A 24,662-nucleotide genomic window follows, 5' to 3' on the forward strand; every position below is an offset into this window, starting at 1 on the left:
AGGCAACCCAGGTCTCAGGGAAAGATTTGTGAAAGGCAGGTGGCTCATCTTCCTTGTTAACAGACTAACCAACACAGTCTGAGTATATAAATGTATAATATTTACATGAAGAAGATTTATTCTGAGGAAGGAAGCACTAAACTTCACACCAGCCTTTCAGTGTACTTTCTGCTTAACTAGTTAAATGTGAAAACAAATAAATACACTTATTCTCCCACTGGGCAGCATGGTGAGTTGAGCACAGACCTCTGTTACTCTCTTTCACCCCACATTGGCCTGCAGTCTGTCAGCTTTTGACATTTACATTGCAAATTGTTTAATGTAGGCATCCTCGCTTACCTATTTGTATAGCACCCAGCACAATTCAGAGATGTTCTGCATTGTAACTACTGTAGGCACATTGGGAAAAGCTGCTGCAGGTAACTATGTTATATTTGATCTGAGAGACTCCATAAATACTGACTGCTCTTTTCTAAATGCCTGTTTGTCATGTATTACCTTTTCACAAGGTAATTCGCAATGTAAGCTCATGTTAAGAATGACTCTAACACGGAAGATAAAGCCATTTAGCTATCAACTCTTTTCCTTATAATACAAAATGTTCATAATATCTGAAAATGTCCTTGTAAGATAAGCAAAAAGTGTGTTCAGCTGAGGTTACATGTGACATAATTCTCACAGGGACCCTCTGTTTCAGATAAGAAGTGCCACTAACTCCTGTCGCTAGTTCCTATAAATATCAGAGCTGGTTAGAAATTATTTAACATGGAACAAGAAAGGTGATTTCTGATCTTTCGGTTCCACAGCAAAATGGTGATTTTGCTCAAAACACTCAATTATTCAAATCTCCTGCGAGAAACTCTAGATGGTTCGTGTCAGAATGACTGGAGTGGAAACAGGATCTGCGCTGGTGCTTTTTGGAAGCCGTGGTTTGATGGGTTCCTGACCACATCCTTTCCTAAGGATGCTCTCCCAGCTGGGCTGTGTCTCCCACAATAGAACGCACTTTCAGCTCTGCTCAAGTCACCAGAGCTCCGTGTTCGTGTGAGTCCCAGGCACGGCGGGGGACACAATTTAGTCACAGCTGACGCAGGCTGCAGAAGCAAGAGGTACCTGAACTGTACATCCTACAAGCTGGAAGAGCAGTTCAAGTGGATGTCGTTTCCTACAGAATCCAACCAAATGTACGAAACAGTGTTTTTCTGATTACTCCAAATCCACCATTATCTAAAAACGTTTAGTTCCATGAGAGCTCAGTGGTGTGAATTTGAATGGGAATTCTGCTTTGTCCTTGTAACGCCTGGACTCCCAGGACATGGCTCATTTTCATTAACTCAGAGTGCCCTGACAGGTCATTTAGTTTCATCTCTAGTATCAGTATGGTTTGGGGTTTTTTTTAAATTTTTTGACTGTACAGTTTTTTCTATTAATCTGTTTTTAGCCAAAGCAGAAATACTCATTAAGGAGTATAATGAAGGCAATAACATTTCTAAAGAAGGAGAACGAAGAGATAAAATAAGAGATCTACAAAAACCTGCCTGTTGGGAAAAATGTGATATAGAAACAGCAAAGCAAAACCCTGAGGGAGCACAGAGCAAGAGCAGCTCATGGAGTTAGCAGGAAACTGCAAGAGCTTAGATCAGATATGAATTTGGCTGCTTGTCTTGAGAACATATTTCTCCAGAGTGTCATAGGCTTTTTTGTTTGGTCCATACCAACGAAACTAGCAATGAGATGATGTTATTTTTTAAAAGCAGGTCCTGCTAATACATATTTTGCTAAGAATAGGTGCAGCCTGCAAAGAAGCCAATGTTTCCTTAACCTTCTCAAGGCATATCTGTCTGCTTGACCTGGTCTTCTCACTTCGCTACATTTCCTCTTGCTTATTCCTGGCCTTCTCACGGGCTCTCCATTTATTATTCCAGAGTCAAGTTTTCCTTCTGCCTAACAAAAATGATCAGTGAGAGTAAGAATATGGGAGCTATCCAAGGGTACATGGACAAGCTTCCACCATCTTGTGCCTTTGGTCTTCTTCCTAGTTACTGTGCTTTCCAAGTTTCCTTTCTACCTCCACATTTCTCAAATATTCTTTCAGATGTCCAATGTGACTGCCTGATAGCAGTCATCCAAAATAATTTCAGTTCAGAGGGAAAATAAAGTGGCCTCAGCACCAGTCTGTTTTTCCAGTCTCCATCCTATCTGGCTTGCAACCTTTAACCTTTTCATACAGTCTCTGATTACTGTATTTGGGGACTCAGATGAACCTTGCTTGGCCCAGGCCCAAGGATGGAGACCTGTACTCTGTTCTTGCTAACTTTACACATGGCCTAGGGACATCTTCAAAGCCTTCAGGAAATTCAGGTTGGTTATTCTTGTTCCTCCCATCCTCTCTGCTCTTTGGTTTGTCAGAGTTTTACTCTTGGGAAGCATTTCCTAACTTTTACAGCTCACATTTCAGCATACGGCTTGTCATTTTATCCCTGCTCTAGACACATTTCTGAATTGGAGTAATCAGCTCTTGGTTTTCCGTAATTGTGAGAGTGACTCTCTGCCCTGTAGCCTCTCCTTTGAGATTTACATCTGATTCACTACATTTCATTTAGGAACAGCTCAAAAATCTCTTTTTTTCAGCTTAATGATCTTTAAGGCATGGGCTCAGCAAAGTGCTTACAAATATGTTGGGTCCCTAGGTCTAGGACCTAGAATGACAGAATATAGGAGGCTTTCTAGAGAAGGTTTGACCTGTGCCCAGTCCTATGTCCTGAGAGACTGCTAAAAGCCACCTTACAGACAGGATGTTGGACTAAGTAGTCTTTTTTATTATTACCTTTAAAAGACCCATAAATATTCTCATTCAGATTCTTGTGTTGAAATTCTGTGACCGAAAATGCCAGAGCATATTTAAACCCATGAAGCTTGTGTTTCCTGGTACGTGTGTCTATGGATCTACGGACACAACCTGTGGATGCAGTGTCACAGGCTCTATAAAGATGCTGTTACCTGCAGAAAGACCAGTGCAGCAGCATGGTGCTTACCAAGGGCGGCTGCTTGGTGAATTTAGCCTCTTCTGCATGACTGAGCAAAGAGAAGGTTGTTTAGAGACCTACCTCTCTAAACCCGATGGCAGATGAACTAATGGCATCACCAATGGCACAAACAACAGAATTAAGAGTTCCTTCACTGCTACATCATTCTGAGCTGTCTTTGGAGGGCTGAGAAGGACTTCTGGTGACACAAAGGAGAGTCATTATTCAGGGCCTAATTATAACCAACACACGTAGATTTTCCATGGCAGCCTTGGCCTGGTCAGAAAGCCCAATATGGTATAGCATAACAAAGAAACAGTCCATAAACATTCCCACTTAAGCCCTCTGACTCACAATGGACATTGATCGATAACTTTTTCCCATGGTGCTCGCTCCCAGACCTGCTGCTTCGCATGCCTTCCCCATCTCCTTTGGAACAGGTTGCACCCATTGAGAATAATTAAAGCAGCGTCGGTAGAGGGGAGGGTGTTTGTCTTTGGAAGACAGGTGTTGGGCAAGTAAGAGAGCTTGAGCCATCTTCAAAGTGAACCCCTACCCAAGGGCCAGGCTCGGTCTTCAGCTCCGAGTCCTGACTCATGAGGTAATCGCAGCTTTATGGAAGAGGACAAATGCCCTTCCCAACACCACTCAGCACCTCCAAGGGATAGCAACGAGTGGGACAAGTGCCAGCGAGTTCCACGGGTCAGGTGTCACTGATGGACAGGGGACTGAGTCACTGACGGGAAAGACGGTGAGTGTGAAAGGAGAGGTCCAGAAAAGGGAAACCAGAAAACCAAAGAAAAGCTGAGAGCCTTAAAGGTGGGTATGAAACACAGACCTTTCCTACTCATTTGGATTTCTAATTGATTTTGCTGCCAGTCAAAAACATCTATTTTGCCACTCAGGTGGCAAAGCCTTTTACATCTGAGAGTTAATTTACAGGTGCTGCCTGGGTTGCAAACTGCCTGCTGTAACCTTGCTAAATGGGAGACCAGCTTGAAAATTTAGAGCTTCCTTTGTGAAAAATATGTGTGTCACGTTTTTGTCACCATTCTGAAGAACTTGGTCTGACCTTCACCAGCGTTGAGGGACCCTCTGAAAGCAAGTTATTCACCACTGACCACAGCAAACACAGGCATCCTGGACCTGGTAGAGTTCTGGGAGCATAAAAGGACTACAGGCTATGCAGCAACACAAGCTAGGAAAAGGCCGAAGAGCCTGGCAAGAACAAGAGTGCTGGTGGGTCACTGTACAGGAAAATTGAGATGGACTGTAATTAGAGTTGGAGTAGGTCCCCCAAGGGATCCAAGGCAGCCTGACACACTCAGCTTGCAGGGAGGAGTTTCCTCTACTACTGCTTAAATGGCACGTGTGTGCCAGTTTGACTAAACACTGTGGTGGATATAAACCCAGATGTGATGAAAGCCTAGAGGGTAAGATGGGACTTTAGCAGTCACTGATCCAGAGGATGGTAAGGGATCTGTTAGATTACTATAAAACCAGGATGGATGGGAGCTTTAGAGATCTGGTTCACCCCAGCTGCCCCACAAACAGCCAGTTCTACATCATCCATCCCTGACTGGTGCCCATTTATTGCCCTTCCTAACCGCCCCCAGTGATAAGAGTCTCCCCCCCGGTCATCTATTCCAGTACTTAACCCCCTTTACAGCTGGAGAGCTTTATTCATGTCTAACCCACACTCCTTTGCAGCAGTTCGGTGGCAGAAGTTTTGTTCACGCTCCCACCCCGATTCAGAAGTGCATTGGCTGTCTCCTTGCAGGCACCCCAGTGAGAAGCAAAAGCACCCACCTTTGACGGTGACGAGCACGGAGCTGTACGTCTGGCCTGCCAGGTTGGAGGCCGTGCAGGTGTACAGCCCGTTGTCTATCTGCTTGCAGAAGAGGATCTTCAGCACAAAGTTCTCCTGATCATCCTCATAGATGACATGCCGCCGCCCTTCCAAAATGACCTCGTTGTCCTTCTTCCACACAATCTCGGGCTTGGGCTCGCCCGTCACGTAGCAGCTCAGCTTGGCGTGCTTCCCCTCCGTCACGCTGCACATGCGTGTCAGCGCCCCGAAAGTCGCGTTGCGGGCCCCTTTGGTGGTCAGTCCAGCCGCCCGTTCGTAATCTCGGGAAAGACTGTAGCTGATGCCAGACAACCCTTCTGCCATGGAGTAGGCAGATGTTGAATCAAGAGCCCCGTGAGAGACGTCCAGCTTCCTGATCTCCTCCCGCCTCTTTTGCAAGTGCGACAGCAAGGATGCCGTCTTGCCGCAGCTGGTATCGAAGTGGCTGCTGCTGCCCGGGTTGGAAAAGCCTTGCGTTTCCACCACCAGCGCAGCCGAAGCGCTGGCAGAGCCGATGGGATTCTCTGCCCGGCAGGTGTAGGTGCCGCTGTCCCCCAGCCGGGCGCACTGGATGGTGAGAGCGTTCGACTCCCCAGCAGACTCAATCTGGAAGCGCCCGGCATCGGCCCGGTTCCGCAGGTGTCTCCCATCCTTCTCCCAGTTCACCGAGAGGGGAGGGCTGCCCTGGACTTTGCATTTGAACATGGCGTCTTCTCCCAGTGTTACTTTGATGGAGGAGGGTTTCTGGATGAAGTATGGGGCTGACTCCGTCACTGTGGTCTCCTCTCCAACTTTGATGCTGACAGCTGCAAAAGCTTCCCCGATGGTGTTCTTGGCCCGGCAGATGTATTGGCCGCTGTCCTCCAGGCTCAGATCATAGATTGTTAGCCGATAGAGATCCCCATCTTCTGTGGTTTTAAACCTTCCCCCAGACTGGACTGGAAGTTTATCCTTTTCCCAGCTCACAACTGGGATGGGGTTTCCAATGATCTGGCAGCTCAAGGTGGCATCCTTCCCCACAGACACCATAAACGCCTTAGGCCGGGTCAAGAACCGGGGCACTCCACTGAACGAGCTGTAATCCATCTCGGTTTCCTTCCTAAAGGGTGAGAAGAAAGAAAAATGTTAAGGGAGAGCAGATTAGGTGGTGCAGGCAAAGAGTTGCTGTCCTTCCATGGTGTCAGGGTGTTTTGTCATCTAGAACAGTCATGTTTTCATTGTCCTTCTCGTTATGGGTGAGAAGGCCTTGCAATATTTTAGGTCCTGCAGATTTCTTCAATTTGAGCTCAATAAACTGCTGACGGAGAAGGTAGCTCACTTCCCCACAGCAGTCACTGGGTAAAATACAAGTCTTTGGGCAGCTCATACAGAAAGAACATGATGGTCCCTTTCAGCTTTGCTACTAGGAAAGTGACCTGCACTAACACTACATAACATACGGGCTAGTTCTGTAGCCATAGAGAAACAAATAGACATTAAATTCTGAGAGATGTGTCTACCCATCAAGATACCTCCTCCATCACGCTCATCTCCTCTTCATTTTCATCTCTTTTTCTATCTCATTGCCCTTGCTTTTTCAATTTTTCTCTTTCTCCTTACCTTTTTTTTTTGTTTTTGCTTTCCCCCCCCCTTTTTTTTTTTTTTTAATTTCTGCTTCTACAACATGCTTCATCTCTCCTCTTGCCCTGTCTGGTCATTACCTATCCCTAAGCCTTGTTCTCTGAACCACATTCACGCAGACCTTACGGCAAACCCCTTTCCTGCAGGAGCCAGCCTTTAGGAGGACACACGGGTACGCCTGTCATATTATTGACGATATTTCTCTTTATTCACAGCTTCTTTTCAACACAACCATTGAGACACAGCTACTTTGACAGCGGCAGTAGCCGATGAGTATCTATGGCTTATATACAGCCTCATCCAGCTGGTGTAGGGCCAGACGCAGCTGCAACGAGGCTGGGTGTTTCTTATCGCCTGTTTATTCTCAGCTGCTCTCAGAGGGACCTGTGCACCAACCTGCAGCTGTTTGATGATACGGACCAGCCAAGGGGACGAGGCTCAGGCAGCATTCAAAACTAAAGCTCATGGCAATTCTGGTGCCATTGTGTCCCGAGAAAGTAAAAAAAAATAAAAAATCAGAGGCACTAATCTTTACAGCCATGTTCACTCACACAGAGAATCTACCCGTCCCTGTCCAGCTGGAGAGCAATACAACAGAGATCACTGCCTTCAGGGTCCCCTTCAAGTCCACGTAGCACACAAACATTTCTTGCTTCTTCACTGCTCCTTACATGGATTCCGGGATGTCCTTTCCCTTCTGCTTCTAATCCTCCAGGAAGCCCTTTTCCATGCATTGGCTAGCATTTACTTTGATAAGTATGGGACAGCTAAAAGCCTGGTCTTCACCCCATTAGCACCAGTAACTGTGCACCAGCTGACTCTCCCTGGGAGCAGGATTAGACCTGACAATAGTGCTCTGTAAGGAGAGCAAGCGCCCAAGCTCCAAGCCTCTCTGGAAGTCCTACTCCAAAGACTTGAGTGCACCATTTCTCTCCAAGCTACTATATCTCTTTGGCCTCACGATGCCAGACGCTCCTGTCTTGGCAAGTTCATGCAGCTCCTGTCTGAGCTATATGGACGGTCTCTACTGAGGGGCGATCGCAGTGCTGGTGTCGCATCTCTGCTTTTTCGCCTTCAAAGTGCCACACAAAGCAAAACGACCAGGGCACTGTGCGTTGTAACTCAGAAAGGAAATAATAACCAGTCACTGCGACAGAAATATCCTTCTTAATCCTACGGCAGTTTGGCTTCCCTGCTGGCCACAAATCCACCCACTCCCTCACCCAATGGCAGATGCTCTCACAATCCCCCCCGACCTCCAGCAGAAATCAGTAGGAGCAGGCCAAAAACCTGCTTTCGTTTCTTGAGTCACCATTTGAGCAGAGGTTTCATTATTTTTTCCGTCCTCCTCGAGCTCCTGTTGCAGTGTGTGAACGTTAACGTGCAGATCACTGATGGCACCACGGAGTGGGGGTTGGACTGACCTGCTGCATGACCTTGGGGAAATCACTTATTTTCACTCTGTCTTGGCTCCCCTCTCATTTCTTCTTCATATCAAGACAGGGATGGTCTCATAAGTAATTATGTGCACAGTGTATATATGACAATGTACTTGCTGGAGTATATGACAAATCATGCATGAAAATTAATAACAGATTACAATTTTTCATTCCATTTACACTGCTGGGGATTGAAAGACACAAATTGCCATTAAAGCTAAATACTGAGAAAGTGGTGGCACAAAAATACAAAATGTATTTGTTACCAATAATAATCATTATTACCACTGAAGATGGTATAGCTGAGCTAACCTTCAAACTTCATTTGGGCCACAGATCTAAGGCAGAAAGAAACTTACTCTTCTTTCTATATTTAACAGGAGAAATACACTATGTCCTATCCTATCCTGTCTCTTCCCCTCCAAAGAACATATGAAACTCTTAAGAAGCAGTCAGAGACTCTTCCCTTTAGACGAAATTGATCCTTTCTAAACTAATTCAGATTTGGTTGCTTTTGTTTCCTGGTATCAAGAAAATTCCATTATTCCACCAAAAACCTTTAGACATTAAAGAAAATGCTTTCAAAGCTTAAATCTGGGAAAAAAAAAAAAAAAAAAGGTAATGGGGAAAAATCATTCTTAGTAAACACTAATAGTGAAACGAATGATTGACTTGCAGTCATTAGTGCTAAGACCAACTGACTATCTGTAGAGTGATCACCTTCAATACTAGTTGCAATGAATATACAGAACTATTTTTTCCCTTGGTCTCAAACTAGTCTAGAAATCTGTGAACTAGCTTGCACTTCTTTAGTCCCTCTTACTACCTTCAACCTTTGCCCTCACTTGAGCTTTAAAATGTATTTTCCATAAACACTTGCAAAGCTGCAAGCAGAGAAGCTGCATGAATGGTTAGAAGACACAAATACAAGCCTTGGGCTTGAGCCAAAGTACATTGAAGTGAGTGGAAATTTCCACTGAAGCCAATTGATTGACAATCAGTCTTCTGCTAATTTGGGGAAGGAGCATTTCAATGTTCAGAGGAGGCTGGGATTCAGGTTCATCTCTGGAGAATCCAGCAGTAACGTTCGCTACATTAGCTAAGAATTAACAATCAAAACACAGACTCGGAGATCATGTCCTAATCTTTCCCAGCCATTATCTTGAATGTCTGGTTGTACTGTGCCATCAAAGCACTTGGATACATCTTTAGAAGACTTTGCCATGTCTCATCCTTCCTAGGTCCCTAGTTGTTTCTAACAACAGATGTGTCACTCTGACCCATTTCTAGCTTCAAATCCTTAGCATCAAAAAGAGCAAAAAAATAAAGTTGCTATACTTCTCCTTCAAACTGGGCTCTGCAAAATGGGGAGAAGTGCCTGGAGCAGAGAGATGGCTACTGGCACAAGAGGTGCCTGCCTGGGAGCCAGCCGGTGACCTTCCAGCAAACAGTGGCTTCCCTCAAACCGCCTGCGTGCCGTTTTCCTTGCCCAGTCCCCGGGAGACGTATCCACGCCTGGAGGAGAGCTCTGCTCTGCGGGAGCATGGTGGGCGCTCTCCGAGCCTGGCTCTCACAAGGGTGAGAGCAGGAATGCTGCTCAATTCCTAAAGCTCTTGTGCATCCTCCTCCCCTGCGCTAAATAGAATCATAGAATCATTTAGGTTGGAAAAGACCTTCAAGATCATCAAGTCCAACCATCAACCATGCCCACTAAACCATGTCCTGAAGTACCCTGTCCACTCGCTTTTTTAATACCTCCAGGGATGGTGACTCAACCACTTCCCTGGGCAGCCCATTCCAATGTTTGACAACCCTCTCCGTAAAGAAATTTTTCCTAATATCTAACCTAAATCTCCCTTGCCTCAGCTTGAGGCTGTGCCCGAACAAGTCCCAGCTGCTCACCGGTACCTCTGATAGTCAAGAACATTTAAATCACAGGGAAGCTGCTGCATCTGGTGCCTGTTGCTCTCGCTCCTGAACCAGACTGGTGCAGCAAATCCATCCAAAATGCTTCTTTCCAGTGGCCACAGCCTCAAGGTCCAGCCTCCCTCTCCCATTGCTACCAAACACTCGCCCGGGGTTTGCGACTCACTTCTCTCCGACAGGTACAAGCCACTGTGTCCGCAGACCTCCCAGTGCAAGGTGAACACCCCACGTCCCGTGCTGTAATCTACATCACGCCCTGCGCTCTACCAGCTTTCACCACCTGCCCTCACGCTCAGGGGTTCTTATGCCGTTATGGATGGCCGGGATGCCAGAAGAAAATCCAGGGAGCAGTGAAAACAGTGTGTGCTCATCAGCATTATTTCAGATTAATTTCTGACATGGTAGGAAAGCAAAACAGGGTTTATTCCTTGCTATGCCACTGGCTTACTTTTATAATTGTGAGAAAGACTCTCAAACTCTTGAATCTTCTGTCCCCTTCTGAAAAAGGGGATAAAAACCTCACCTTATGCATGTTGAGAGCATGAAATCCAGTACCAGGCATGAAACCCTAACCTGCGGCAAGGCTGAAGCTGTAATCTAACACTCAGACAGATCAAACAGTTTAGATAGGCTGCACTAGATAAACTACATTTTATAAGTTTAAATGGGATAAAATGCATCACATTAGATTAGGCTGATAAATAGATTTAGGAGTAAGAGGAAGAGGACAGCCTTGCGAACATACCGAAAGGACAAGATTTAATATTTCTACAGTGTAACTTGCTAATCAATTTAGTAAACCATTACATTAATTCAGATTCTTTATATGTACATTCAAACTTCAAAAAAAAAGTAACTCTCTGAAAGTGCCAGGACACCTCCCTTGAAAGTGATAGGACCGACAACAAAGCATGAATAAACCTAGTCAATGCAGATGCCCTTTCCAATTAATCTCAGACATTTGCCAGTGTCATATTTCTCCTTGTAATCCCTCTGTGATTAATCATTTGCAGCAGAGATCACATTCCCATCTGGGTATTTCTGAGCACGCCGAAGGCAAAGCAGTGGCCCTTGTAATTTTACTTACGTCTTTATTCTTTCAAATTTTCACTGTTTTATGTTTGGGGGAAAGAGGCACAAGGGCACAGACCTGTCAGGTAATGCAAATAAATCAAATCACTGCCCAGGAACCAACCCACAGCCACGCAGCCAGTCAAGGCGTCCTACCCACTCCTGTCCTCACCGTTTTCGGTCTCTGCCCCACACCTGCTTCCCCATGGACAAGCGAGCAAGTCCCTTGCAGTGGGAACTACCACAGACTATTCCAGCTCCTGCTGGAGGGATCTGAGGCGGTGCTCACCAGGAGAGTCATCAGGAGATGGAGATTCCTGATGGAGAGTCCCGATGGTGGTACCATCACTCTCTTGAGCTCCTGTGATTGATTCACTGTGCTGTGCTGGCTGATGGGTTGGTTTCGTGTTGCTTCATCAATGTTGAGCCGCACCTGGAAAGCCTTCAACAACCTCTGAGCAGATAGAGGTCCCACACCGTGGCATATTGCCCCCCAAGCAGTCAGCAGCCTATGATGATGCTCTTTTTTTGGCATGAGGGAGGACAGGGGTGGCAGGATATTCTCTGTCCAAGCCTTTCAATTCAATGGTTAGAAAGGGAACCCTGTCCACCATGACCTTGGGCAAAGAGCAAAAAGCACCGTGCAAACCGTCTCATCAAATATTCCCGAGACAAATGCAGCCACAAGTAGCACACCTGCATAACCGGAGACTTTGGGGACGTAAAGCCCAGGTGAGGACAGACACATAGACCTAGAGACCACTGAAGTCTGAATACAGATCAGGAGCATGGAGGTTCTCTCCAATACCACGTTAAGACTCATCCCATGCCTGCTTGCTCATTCTCTCAATCCTCGTTTATCCTTTCTTTGCTGAAGCAGCAAACTGTTGATCCGGGGTCATCTTCTTGCTGTTAGAGTTCATATTTCCTGGACTTTCTCCACAATGCCACCTGCTAAGCCTTGCATTCCTTCCTCTCCTGATGGGAAAAGGTAAGAGTCACAGGGAACCTCCCACCTCTGGATCCCTGGGTTTCAAAAAATACCACTAAAACAGAAGCTCTAGATAAAAATCAAGGCAGCACTATTATTACTATAGTTTACATGAGATATCTGTGTGTGTTGTTCCATCTAAAAACATCAGGAAATGGCATCTGTGGGTGGGAAGGGAAGTTGACAGGTCATAAAATGGGAAGTGCAGATTTCCTTTGATGTTTAAAGTTCTGCTGAGGGAAAACAGCAGTAACCCAGCTGGCCCTGTTACTTCTAACAACCTCCCAGGGAATAGACAACTTTGAAATAGCACAAGTATTCAGTGTCAGCTGCAAGCTTAGTGACATCGGATGGGCACAGATGGACTCCCACAAGCCATTACACACCAGACAGGATGCTTTAGGGGTGAAATGCACACCAGCACACCCAGTGCTACGTGCCCATTACGTCTCTAAATCAGGTGTAAGTAGAGATTTGCGCCAATGCACTAATCCGAGACAGCAGAATTTATCTGATGCCCGTTTCATCAGAGCAGGAACGGTATCTGTCGCTGAGGAGCCGGACTCAGAGCTTAGCTTGGGCTACTCTAAATTCCAGGGGCAACAGATTTTGGCATGTTCAAAGGTCATTTGATGTGCAGATCGAAGAGCTTTCCGCGGTGGTTTGGAGGATCGGTCTCCACGCACTGTAGGAGATGTAGGACACAGAGTACCTGTAATAAACTAAGCTCATTGCAATAAGCTTCTAACTCAATGCAGAGTAAGGATCATTTGCATTCCCTGTCATCTATTGCCTCCTCAAAGTCCACAGGAGACATTAAGGGAAATTTCACAGACATGATGTTAAACTTGGTGAGCAGCCCTCAGCGAAACGATGGCTAAGCTCAAGGCAAGACAATCTTACATTTGGGACCTTCAGGGTAGGGTTAAACACGCACCGTCTAGGAAGGGACCTGCATCACCTCATGCTCCCAGTAGTAACCCTTTATCAATCACCTGAACATTTCCAATGACTGGTAGCAAACGAAAGAGTCAAACAAACCATTAGAAAATTCCAACAAGAAACAAGAACAAATCGCACGGTTTGTGCACGCTACCGGACAAGGCAGTCTGATCACCCTCCAGTCACATAAATAAGCATACATTTAATGTTAAACATGGGAGACTGAAGCCACTTAGATGATTTATATGGTTAAAGCACATATTATCTTTCCTCTTTGATATAGAGACAGACTTATTGGTTATAAAGCTTACCCCTCTTTTAACCATATGGCCAGCAATCACTTTCCACCAACACACTAATAGCTTCAAGAAGCTCCATGCAAGGAAGGAACTTCTTCCTACTTGGTCTTTGCTGCAGCATAGGGACTTCACTTCGGATTCCCCCCCTCAATGGAGCTACAAAACAACTCCAGAAACTTCCAGAGGACTAAAACTGCTCAGATCAGCCCCTCAAGACTCCATGGCAGCATCTTTTCCTTTTATTCTTCTCAGCCTAAAGGCATCCAGGCTGCTCCGACAATGTGTAAATAAAGGCTACAGCACAAGGGAGGTCTCGGGCATACAGCGATGCTCATTCCTGCTCTGGGGGGGTGAGAAGGCAGGAGACAAATACAGGGAAAAGACAAAAATTCTGGGTTTGCCACCCTGGGGACAGAAACAGAGCGATGTAAATTCTAGCAATTTCAGCACAAATTTCACCCAACTGGATTTTGCATTACACACAGCCCCTGGAGAGAAGTGGCTATGGCAGAATCCCAGCTGCAGGTACACCCCAGCGTCTGCTCAGATGACAGACAGACAACCTGAGCCAGGTGAGCTTTAAAGGTTCAGAGAAACAGTGGATTCACACTGGTTTATTTTACTTTATTAGTCTCATGGTTTAGAAGGCTAGACTTTTACATGTCTGGAGTTGGCAGCACTATGTTACAGCGGCACTAATGCATGTTTCCTCTCCGCATGCATAAGTGCATGTACCTTTCTCTCCCTCGCACGAATAAAACCAGCGCTGAACCAAATAATCCCAACTCTTAAATCCTTTGCATTAACAGAAAAATAAACTCGCTTATATTAAGCTAGAAACGCTGCCTCAAGTTTTAGCACATGTGATTTCCTACGCGAGGGCGTTGCGGGATCACAACTCCCATGGGGACAAAGAATTCCCTTGGTGACAATTAGCAGCAAGGCTCCGACATAAGCCCTTGTATTTTAACAAGTGGACGTCATTGTCATTACAGCCACTCCACCCCATTGAGCTGTAAGGCCGAAAATAGCCTCAGCTGTCGAGCTCCATCTCTCGTCAGAGCCATTTGTAGAAGCGCGAGGAGGGTGGGGGGCTGCAGTGTGAATCGGTATTGACGCTGGAGAGAAGCTCAGAGGGGAAAAAAAGCCCTTGCTGAAGAGAAAAGTAGCACTAAGATTATCCCCTAGAAATTAAACTTTTAAAAACACTCCTTGCTGCCACCTCTCAGCAGGAAACTTATTTTTTCCAGGTTCTTCACGCACACTGCTATCTCAAATTTGGGGACAAAATGTATCAAGTACAATCAACAGCTTTAAACCTGATTTTCCTCTCTTTTCTCCTCTCCTCTCCTCTGGAGATTAATCTTTGCTCTTTTGATAATGTGGCCAGAAGGAGATAAGCAAAGCAATCCGTATTTGGTTCAGACCAGAAGAAGGATGGATTTACTACCTGTACCTTCAGCTCCATCTTCAATTATGTTTCGCAAAGCAAGACGTACTCCAGCACAGTAACACTGGCACAGAAATAACCTCACCCCTCCCTCAGCTACTAAAAACATTCTCTATTTTCTGCTGGATATCAGCATCCCCAAGTCTGCTTCTCTTTAGATGAAGGTTTAGGTCTTACCTGGAGTCTTGTCAGAGTCTGAGGAGAAACAAAGCTCTGGGCAGGGTAAGAAAAAGCCGATTCCTACTGCGATGACAGAAGGGGGAAGGGGGAAAAGGGGAACAGAGGACATGGGGAGACCATGTTGGTTTTGGTTCCCCCTTCCCCTTTCCCCTCCTCCAGGAAAATAAAACAGAAACCCCAGCGATGGCAGGGACGTGCGGCAGAAGGTCCCCCCAAGTCCCCCAGCAGTGACTTTTGCCTGTGCCAAAACACTTTTTTGGCTGTGCCACCCCCCCCCCTCCCCACCCCTCCTCTGGGTTGTCCTCCTCCAGTCAAATTGCTGACGCGCTTTGCTTTCCCCTCTGCAGCCCAGCTCCAAAATAGCTCTGGGTGTCATTTGCCGGGGAGATTAAGTTTCCTGCAAGAGAGAGAGGAGAAAGGGCATCGTTTGAGGGACTCGCTGGGACGGTCCAACAACGGCGGGGTTTGGGGGGGACCCGTCAGAGTGGGGGGGTGTTCGGTGGTCTGGGGGACAGGCTGCGGCAACAGGGTGGGTCAGAACCGCTCCTCGAGAGTCCATCCCAAAGCCAAGCGATAAATGTGACGCAGGGACTCGGGAACAGGCAGCTGCCGACTTATCGGCGTTGCACGCTAGGCAGGAATTCTTTTCCAAAGGCATCAGATCAATAGTAGGTTTATTTATAACCTCCCAGGCAAGAGTTGATACAATGGCGAATAAACGGCAAGTTAATAAACCTAAGTGTGTTTCTCCCTTTCTTAACCTAAGCATATCTCTCCCTAACTTTTTGCAGCATGAACCTGAAGTGTCTGCAAAAATGGCGAGAGTTGCGCATGCATTGCATCGCAGAGGCTCAAGATCGTATTTTCTATATTTACTAGCAAAACTGCTATTTTTTTAACACTTTCCTGAACACGGAGTTCACACCAACTCTAATTAACAATCAAAGTATTTTGAATTTAAAAGTCGCTTCTGCTAACGATAGAGGAGCTAGAAGAGAGGCCGGCAGGCTCCCCCACAACCACTTTACCCCCGCGCAGCTATCAGGAATGAACTACAAGATACGCTTATTTTTGGCAGTAAACACAGCAGATAACGTGCTGCACAGTCCGAGGGCGTGGATCAGCTAAAGATACAACAGTATGTTGTGTTTACTCACTTTTCAGGGCATAAAAACACCAGCAGGGAAGCAAAATGGAGTTTTATTAGGGATTTTGGAAGCAGGGGTTGAAAAGAGTCAGAAGGACCAAAGATAGGGAACCGCAATAGCTGCAGCGTCCTATTATCAGGGCAGAGGAACGGCTATTTCTGCCTTGTGCACAGTAGGAGTCTCAACTTTTGAAGCCTCTAAGTCTTGCATTGGGTTCCGAGGGCATTTAGCTACTGGAAAATAAAACGTGGAAGAGACCCAGCATGACCTGAGTGCTAGTGGGATCTCCTTGAAAGCAGAGCTCAAGGAGAAGGTGACAAGGACGAAAAGCAGTAAGATCAGGAGGACACCATTAGCTTAGTGCAATGGGATGATCAAGGACAAGGACGCTGGCCAGAAGGAGACACCGAAGCTGGTTTCTCTGCAGGGAAGAAGCTGGGCAGTGGTTTGGTCTAGAAGCAGATCACGTTTCATCCCACGCCGTGACCTGCTGAGAGCAGGGCTGTCACCTGCTGGAGAACTGACCCAGGGATGGAAGAGAAAAAGCCACAGCAAGTGGTAAGATATACCGTCACCTTCCAAAGGGGGAAGAGAAAGGGTAGCGTTGACTAGTGACTCGTTGAGAAGGGAGATGGAAGGACCCACCTCTCAAATCTAACCACAAGCAATATGCTGCCCACCAGCGACCAAACTTGAGACACTGTAGAACGGCGACATGCTATTGCCTCCTGCTCCCCACTCCTTTCAAGTCAGGACAGTCAGAATTTACCCACTGGGGCAAAACCAACCGCAAAGTTATAGGATTGAGGGGAAAAAAGGTACCTAGATCTCAAGTGACATCTGAGCTGTCTGCGCATTAGCCAAGTAACTTTATCTGATGTTTAGGGAGAGCTTTGTGAAACTCACCTCCCGTCTTAAAGATACTGGCCATTCTGCTTGGTTCTTCCCTCTGTTCTGAAGATGGTTTAAAGTTTTAGCTGCAGGTGCAGTAGCAGATATCTACCAACAAACTTACAAAGACCTCCCAAAGACACAGAAAGGCTACCCAAGTTTCGTTAGTAACAAAACTCAGCACACCTTCGAATCAATGATTTCATTTCTGAACAAGGTAATTTGTACGATTGCACAAGCTGAACACAAAAAGAAATTATTTCCTATCAAGTCCTGCTTTGCACTTCAAGGTCTATCCCCAACCTGAAACTTAGAATAAATCGGTGTCCCATTTGGAAGTAAACCAAAGCAAATTAAAAGTTCCCCAGCTCCCCATGAAGCAGCCTTGCTTACGCTTCCCCGTACTACGAGATCCAGCAAACTGTGGAGCGCAGCAGTTGCCAGAGGCACAAGGTGGATTCTTATGGGATTAAATGAGCAAACAGTGTCTTTCCTTCAACACACTGCTGTCCTCGAGGAAGAGCTGAGAAACAACACTTTATGCACTCCACTTTTTTTTTTTTTTTTTTTTGTAATGTATGTAAGGGGCCAGCTGTACGTACTAGAATTACATAGTCAGGACAGGTTCATTTTTACCGCTGTCACGATTAGCAGCTCAGGGACTATTGGTAACTGATTGCTGGACACACAAGGCTAATGCTTCCCTGAAAAACAGAACAAATACCACTGAAATTCTCCACCATAAATTTAGATATAAGTAATGAACTCCATGCAGGCTCCACCGCCAGAACGTTGAAGAAGGATTAGGTAATTAATATATAGTAATCACTATTTGGAGATGCTAATTATAAGACAAAGGCAACTGCATCAGCTCCACTTGGCAACCCTGTGATGATGATACAAAAGCCTCTGCCCGGCTTCCAAACCACCATCTCTGGTCCTGTTCACTCCCGAAATGAAGGCACATTTTTTGGAAGGGCTTCCAGATGTGCAGCTTGTTTCCGTGGTTCACCTGGTGCCTTTCAAAGAGATGAACAAGAAAAGTCTTTTTATTTTGTCTTTAGCCAGCAAGCGAGACATGTGGAAGGTGGTGTTTATTTTAAGGAAGGCTTTTAAACGTGCTTTGTTGAGCACATTCGTGCAATCCTTTTAGACCGGGAGGACAATCCTTCCTACGGTCCGAGGAGAAAGTGCCCAAACTGGGTTTAATGCCCCAGATTATTGTCACCTGTTTACCTAATGGGAAAGAGGACCCTTGTCCGGATTGCCCCCCACCTTGGTATATTGTCACGGAGCATTTATCTCGCCATTTAACTGCAAAATCCTTACAGCTCATCTTACGGTGTCTGCCAGTATTCAGGGCTAGCATCTTCTGGGCACCACGCAGACTAGCAATAATGGATCTTTGTTCTTGCACTAGTGACCCCTTTTTTGGATGCTGTGACTTGCCCTTATTATCTTGACATGAGTAGATTGCCCGAGATACCCTGAAAGGTCCCTAAAACTGAGATGAATTGAAATAGCTACAGTACAGAGTTATTTATCTACTCAGGAACTACAACATGTCATGGGTTTAAAATAAAAGAAAATCTATATATGATGAGCTAATAACAGTTTGAATTTATAGAGAGAATGATGAAATGGTTGAAGGAGCCTGCATTTGAATGAAAACAGATAAAGTGTCATCAGGAACGATACTAGTCCCTTCTTCTTCTTCGAAGAGCCAACAGACAGCTTTTCCATAAGTATGTTTTCTTCCCACTCCAAACATCAGGGAAACGTGCTTTAAATAGAAACTTACACTCACACGGTTTTAAAATACAGAAAAATCTTTCCTTGCACTTGAAAACTATATCTTTGGGCTTCAAAATTGCTCATCTAAACTCTTAAGTTGAAGGTAAAAGGATGCCAAATGGATTTAACTATAGTTTACAGACACTGAAACAAGCTGTGCTTGGTTTTCCTCCAAGATATCAATTAAATTCTTTGAATTACTATAACTAGCAAGGCCTGAGGTGTTAGGTCTTATTTCAATATTCCTCTTAAGTACTAGACTTTTTTGCATAAAAAGGCAGTTTTTTGTCAAAAAAAGATCCCTGCTTCTCCCTACAGGAGAATTTAATTTGATTTTTTTTTTCCCCATGTGATACTGCACAAAAATTTAAAAGCTTAAACTATTTCTTCTTCTGAGTATTACTCAGTTTTTACAGAAAACTAAAAAAAATCCTGAGGTTTTGTCTCCCCATGTAACATTAAGAATAATTCAGAAAAAAAAAAAATCAATGCCAATAGAAATTTCACAGTCAAATAACCCACAGACAACACAAGATATTTTTCCTACCACATCTAATACTGGTAGGTAAGACCACCTAATTCTGTGTTAAACATCACTAGATTACCAGCAGTTCCCTAAAAGCACTCCTAATGTAAGGGAGCATATTCCCCCCCAAAAAGGTTACATATGCCTGGCAATGTTAATTGATAGACTCATGGAGGACACAGAAAATTAATAAATTACAAAGGCAAATCAAAGTATTACATGGAGTTAAAAAAAGAACAGAGGTGCTGGATTAATTTTTTTTAAAGGGCAGCTTTTCAGAAATTTAGGAAAAACTGATTTGTGAACAGACAACAAATAAAAGGCAAAAGTGACGCGTGCTTGTCTGGCTTGGTGTTAAAGGCTTCCAAAAAAAGCTTATAAAGGTTCCTACATCTTTTTCAGTGCTTCCCTGCTTTTAATGTTAAGACATTAAACCTTTTTTCTACATAGCTAATCTAAAATAAATTCCTAAATTCTAAAACTCCTCCTGTAATTTAACCCTCTATACCCCGAACAGGAGAGACACATGGTGCCCTTCCAGTTTGGCAGGACGCCCGGAGACGTTTGAAGACCACCGCCTCCACTCGTATCTCCTCTCCTCTGGCCCAAACGCCCCTAATTTGTTGCTGACCCGCTGATCGTTCCCATCGCTCCCAGCTGGACCCACTCCAGCTGTCCGCAGCAATTCGAAGAGCGAGGACCAAACCCGGGCACAGCCCTGCGGCTCCTGCCTTATCAGGGAAGATCAGAAGGATTATTTCGGACGTGCCGCTGCCTTTGTACATCCCGTTAGGGATCTTTTTTTGCCTATTTCAAAACAGCCGGGCATTGTTGATCCCAAATCCACTTGTGCTTCCCGGTAATCCCCAAATCCTTCACAGAACTGCACCTGAGCAGCATTTTCCTATGCTGTCATTGAGCACTAGATTATTTTTTAACCCCTTCAGAGAACTTCATATACTTTTTTTCATTCACAAATTTGTGATTGTGGAGCTCTAAGCCTGACTTACCAAAGTCTCAATAGACCCTGCCAAAATCCAATTTTCAGTAAAAATATTATTAGTGCACCGACAGCACAGCCTGTTTGATTCTGCTTGACAAATCCTTCCATTTTGACATTAAATCTTCAATAACTACACATTGAACAAAGCTCTGCACCTGTTCTACTTATTCTAGATCACATTCCAAAAACACTTACAAGACTATCCTAGAAAAGAGTGCCAAGTTTGTTTATTTTTTAATTCAGTTTACATGACTTTGTTTCCTTTCTATCTCTAACAGTGTCATACAAGGGAATTAGATGGAGCTGACAAAGCTCCACACAGGTTAACCGTGACTCTCCTCTTCAGCATCTTTTCAGTGCTTACAAGATAGGTTTTGACTTTTTGTTCCAATATCTTTCTGGGACTTGAAGTCCAAATACCTGGCCTATAATTATCTCCCCCCCCCCCCCCCCATTTTAAAGACAGAAGTACACTTGCCTTTCGCTGGTTTTCTGGACCATCAGGGGTTTCATTATTAATGTTACCTCAGTTGTCTTCACCATCTGGAATATCACAAGTACTCTACAACAAAGTTTGTGAGGTCCAGCCCATCTTAAAGCATTTTTCGTTTTTATGCACTTTCTAACTGATTTCTTACCTGTTAGAGACAGAGGTATTTACCCTGCTGTTACAGGCATTAACTATGACACTCACCTGGTTGCAGCCTGCTTTGTAGTATGTAAAAATAAAGTAAAAATTAAAAAAAAACAAAAAGAAATTTTTTAACAGCTCTCCTGCTTTACTGAATATTCAAGCGACAGTTATTCAGTCTTTTTTTATCCCTTATATAATTGTAATTATTTTTGTTATTCTTAAATCACTTGCTATATGCATTTTATTTCATGCTTTAGCTTTTCTTGCTCAACTCCGTTCAGGCACACACCGTCTTTGAGAGCACTTACATCCACAGCTAGAACAACAGTGCAGTCACACTTACGTTTTCTGAATAGTCCACAAACCCTCCTTGATGACCATGGCTCTGCTCTGAACAAGGGCATCACCATTTCTCTAAGTGCAACTCAAATTCACCCACATCTGAACTGCGTATAAGGGGAAAAAAAGTTCTTGGTGAGGGTGGTGCAGCACTAGAACACGTACCCACAGAGTGGGATCTCCATCTCTGGAGATAGGCAGAATTTGAGTGGACAAGGCTCTGAGCTGTGAAACCGGCCCTGCTTTGAGCAGGAACCGGCGTAGATACTTCAAAAGTCCCTTACAATCTTATTTTATGTTATCATCCTATGAGCCGACCGGTTATCATAGAACGGTTTGGGTTGGAAGGGACCTTTGAAGGTCATCTAGTCCAACCCCCTGCCATGAGCAGGGACATCTTCAACTAGACCAGGTTGCTCAGAGCCCTGTCCAACCTGGCCTTGAACACTGCCAGGGATGGGGCATCTACCACCTCTCTGGGTGACCCGTGCCAGGGTTTCACCACCCTTATCGTAAAAAATGTCTTCCTTAGATCTAGTCTGAATCTACCCTCTTTTAGTTTAAAACCATTACCAGTTCTTCTCTTAGAATATGCTTCTTGGAGATTTCCCCTTTAAATCTGTCCATGAAAACTGGCTAATACTTCTTGAATATTATGTGGGTCATCTTTGATGTAAAGGGAATAATCCCCCTGCTCCGAGAATTAGGATTCACTAATTTCTGCATGGATTTATTCTCTACGTGAAGAAAAAAAATCATGCTGCTAGAAACAGACACTGGGTTTACCCCTTCTTCTCCACCGAGGGCAGTGCAATTGCCATAGCTAAATAACACACTTGGTACAAACGAGTCACTTTTTCAAATAGAACCGTTTCTCAAAAACTCTTCCATTGCTTTTAAGCTCTCTCTATGCCTCCCACGTGTGTTTTTCTTTGCATTTCTTCTTTTTCATTACTTCCTCTCTGTCACAACTTCACATCTTTAAATATTCCATCCTTTCTGAAAACATGTCCATTCTTGTAGCGCAGGGGTTTTTTTTGCAGCAAGCAGTGTTGCTCCTTGGGCAACCACCATTTTCCTGAAGATTTAGATCCAGAAGCGTTTTCATCGTAGGCTTTGTACCACTGCACGTTGGCAGTTTGCTAGCTATTGACTCACTACCCAGCAAGGTTTTATAGCAAAGTTAAAAAGGTACTATACTGGATACATTAGGATTTAATCCTGATGTAAGTACTCTTCTGTTTGTGAATAACTTCTTTGCTGAGTGGTGAAGATCTTAATACACAATTACCTTGGATCACACACAGTCAACTGAAGAGATCAGGGAGAAGGTCAGCAGCTTTTGTATGTAAATGTTCAGACAACAGTAGGACATCAGAAGTTAGAAGCTGATTTGCGTTATCAAATGTCTTTTACACATGAAGTTTAATCCATTTCAGAAAGTTAGCTAAAAGTAATGTCTATTTTTAAGCGCTTAAGTAGTACCACTGATGCCAATGGGATCAGACAGATGCTCTAAGCTAGGCGTATGCATAAATCTCTTCCTTGGTAGTGGTTTCAGTTAAGGAAGAGGTGTCAGCCTTGATAAAATTGTCTCATTTCCTCACCCCAAAGCTTCCCCAGACCTTGCCCAATGACTCAGCTCATCCCAGCGCCTACAGATCACCGCCGTCTGGCTGCGGACAGAAATATGCTTGAAATATCCTGCTCAAGAAATATGTTTGAGTGTCACCTCAGCCTTTCTTCTGCCTCTCCAGTTCACCCAGCTCATACTTTATCATGAGCAGAGCCTGTAGTGGCAGATGCAGCATGTTAATACACCACCCTGGGATCAATGGCAATGAATGTTTCACTCGAAAATAAAACTTTCATGACTACATTTCTATTGGGTGAGGCGAGTTCTGCTTTCCAGGGATTACCTAATTGAGTGCATGTCCTATTTATTACTTATTTTGGACATGCTGGAGAAGCTAATACTGATGTCTAACCTCTAATTTCTTCCAACACCCCGATTATCAAGCTATCTGAGTACAATCCAGTCATGATCAATGTCTGTGTCAAAGGCTGAATCTGAGAGAGACGTGGTATTCTCAGCTCTGAATTAAGAAAAGTGGTTATAAACATACCAGTTGATAGGTAAGGGAAGATTTAGATCAGAGGGTGACAATCAGGTTGTTTTTTACAACAAAGCTCTCAATTATTTTAGTCATATTAAAATTACTTTTTTTTTTCAATTATTTGGAAGTATAAATCATTGGGTTTGTTGGTCTGGGTTTGTTTTTTTTTTTTTTTTCATTATCCTCTGGAAGGCAGGCAAAGGTCCCTCAGGAAAGAAGGAAGAGCAAGCACCAAGTTTTCATTAGAGTCTGCTCTCGTGAAAGGGACCTATTAAAAAAGCAATTTCATTTACAAGATAAACAGGGGCAATACTTCATATTTCAATCATAGGTAGATTATAAGAACATATTTGTATTGAAATAGTAATGGCATTAACATCGCACAACTTATAAAATTTAAGAATGAAGATAATCTTTAATCTTCTTGTGTTAAATGCTCAAACTCACGGAGAGTGTATTTGTTCTTCTCCCTGGTGAACGTGGACGGCTGTCATCAGATTTACAGACTCCTGCAGTCGCTTCTAAAATACCTGAGGGGTGACTTTGTGTCCTTGCATGCCAGTGTAAGCTTGGCTCTTGTACCTTAACCGTTTCCTTAAACTTTGAGGCAAAATTTTTGCAGGTTATCTAACGATAGATATTTATACAATTATTTATACAACTATTGATTGTAGGCAGTGGCACTTACAGAACTTTAGTATGGTTATGTCCCAAGAGGACGGAATATATGGAATATAACTTTGCTTACTGATAAAGGATGCCTACGCTGAACGGAGGGAAAACAGCAGCTGTTGCTACCATACACTCTCAGCTGGACTACACCAACTCTGTCCTCTCTGGACAGCAACAGCAGCACAAACAATAAAAGAACACCATTCCCAGGAGGCGTTCATGCAGCACGCAGGATGAACACAGCTATACGATCTGCAAGAAGAGTGTAGGAACTTACTCTATAGAGAATTTATGAGGCCTGAGTAAATGCACAAAGTGAATTCTAGCCACACCTCCATGCCCATTTCTTTCAGGTGGCCACCGTATCGAAATGCACCATTCATTCGACTATCCCGATAAAAACCCCTGACATGAGCAAGACGGGTTTTATTTCCCCCATTAAAACCTGTGACTTCATATGGCTAATCCCTCTTAAGTTGTTTGTTCTTCTGGACATTGAGTTTTGATGGAATTGCTCTATAGGCTTTGCTACGCCAGTGATGTAACAGGGTAACATAAAATCTTCTTTTGCATTTTAAGCTCCATGCCAACAGGTTATAAAATTTGTTGAAAATGGACTTGTGGATCACAGAAATAATAAAGCAGTACCCCACCAATTCAGCTAAACCCAGTCATCTTTGTTTAAAGTTCTGATAAATCTTCTGCAGTCTTATTTTTCACTCTAAAGTGATTATAGTCCACCCTG

General features: G+C 44.3%; 1 protein-coding gene across 27 annotated transcripts in view; it reads right to left on the reverse strand.

Annotated features, from left to right (window-relative positions):
* The window catches only part of OBSCN (obscurin, cytoskeletal calmodulin and titin-interacting RhoGEF), a 194,343-nt gene extending 179,335 nt beyond the window's left edge, over positions 1-15,008 (reverse strand). For all 27 annotated transcript variants that reach the window (XM_030007899.1, XM_030007913.1, XM_030007905.1 and 24 more), the window contains exons 1-2: positions 14,791-15,008; positions 4,836-5,974 (exon numbers count right to left, since the gene is read on the reverse strand). In XM_030007899.1, the coding sequence (XP_029863759.1) occupies positions 4,836-5,961 (1,126 nt within the window). In that variant the 5' untranslated portion in view covers positions 5,962-5,974; positions 14,791-15,008. The remainder of the gene's footprint in view (positions 1-4,835; positions 5,975-14,790) is intronic.
* Between the last annotated feature and the right edge of the window lie 9,654 nt (positions 15,009-24,662).

The sequence above is a fragment of the Aquila chrysaetos genome, chromosome 3 (assembly GCF_900496995.4).
Source record: "Aquila chrysaetos chrysaetos chromosome 3, bAquChr1.4, whole genome shotgun sequence".
NCBI classification, from domain to species: domain Eukaryota; kingdom Metazoa; phylum Chordata; class Aves; order Accipitriformes; family Accipitridae; genus Aquila; species Aquila chrysaetos.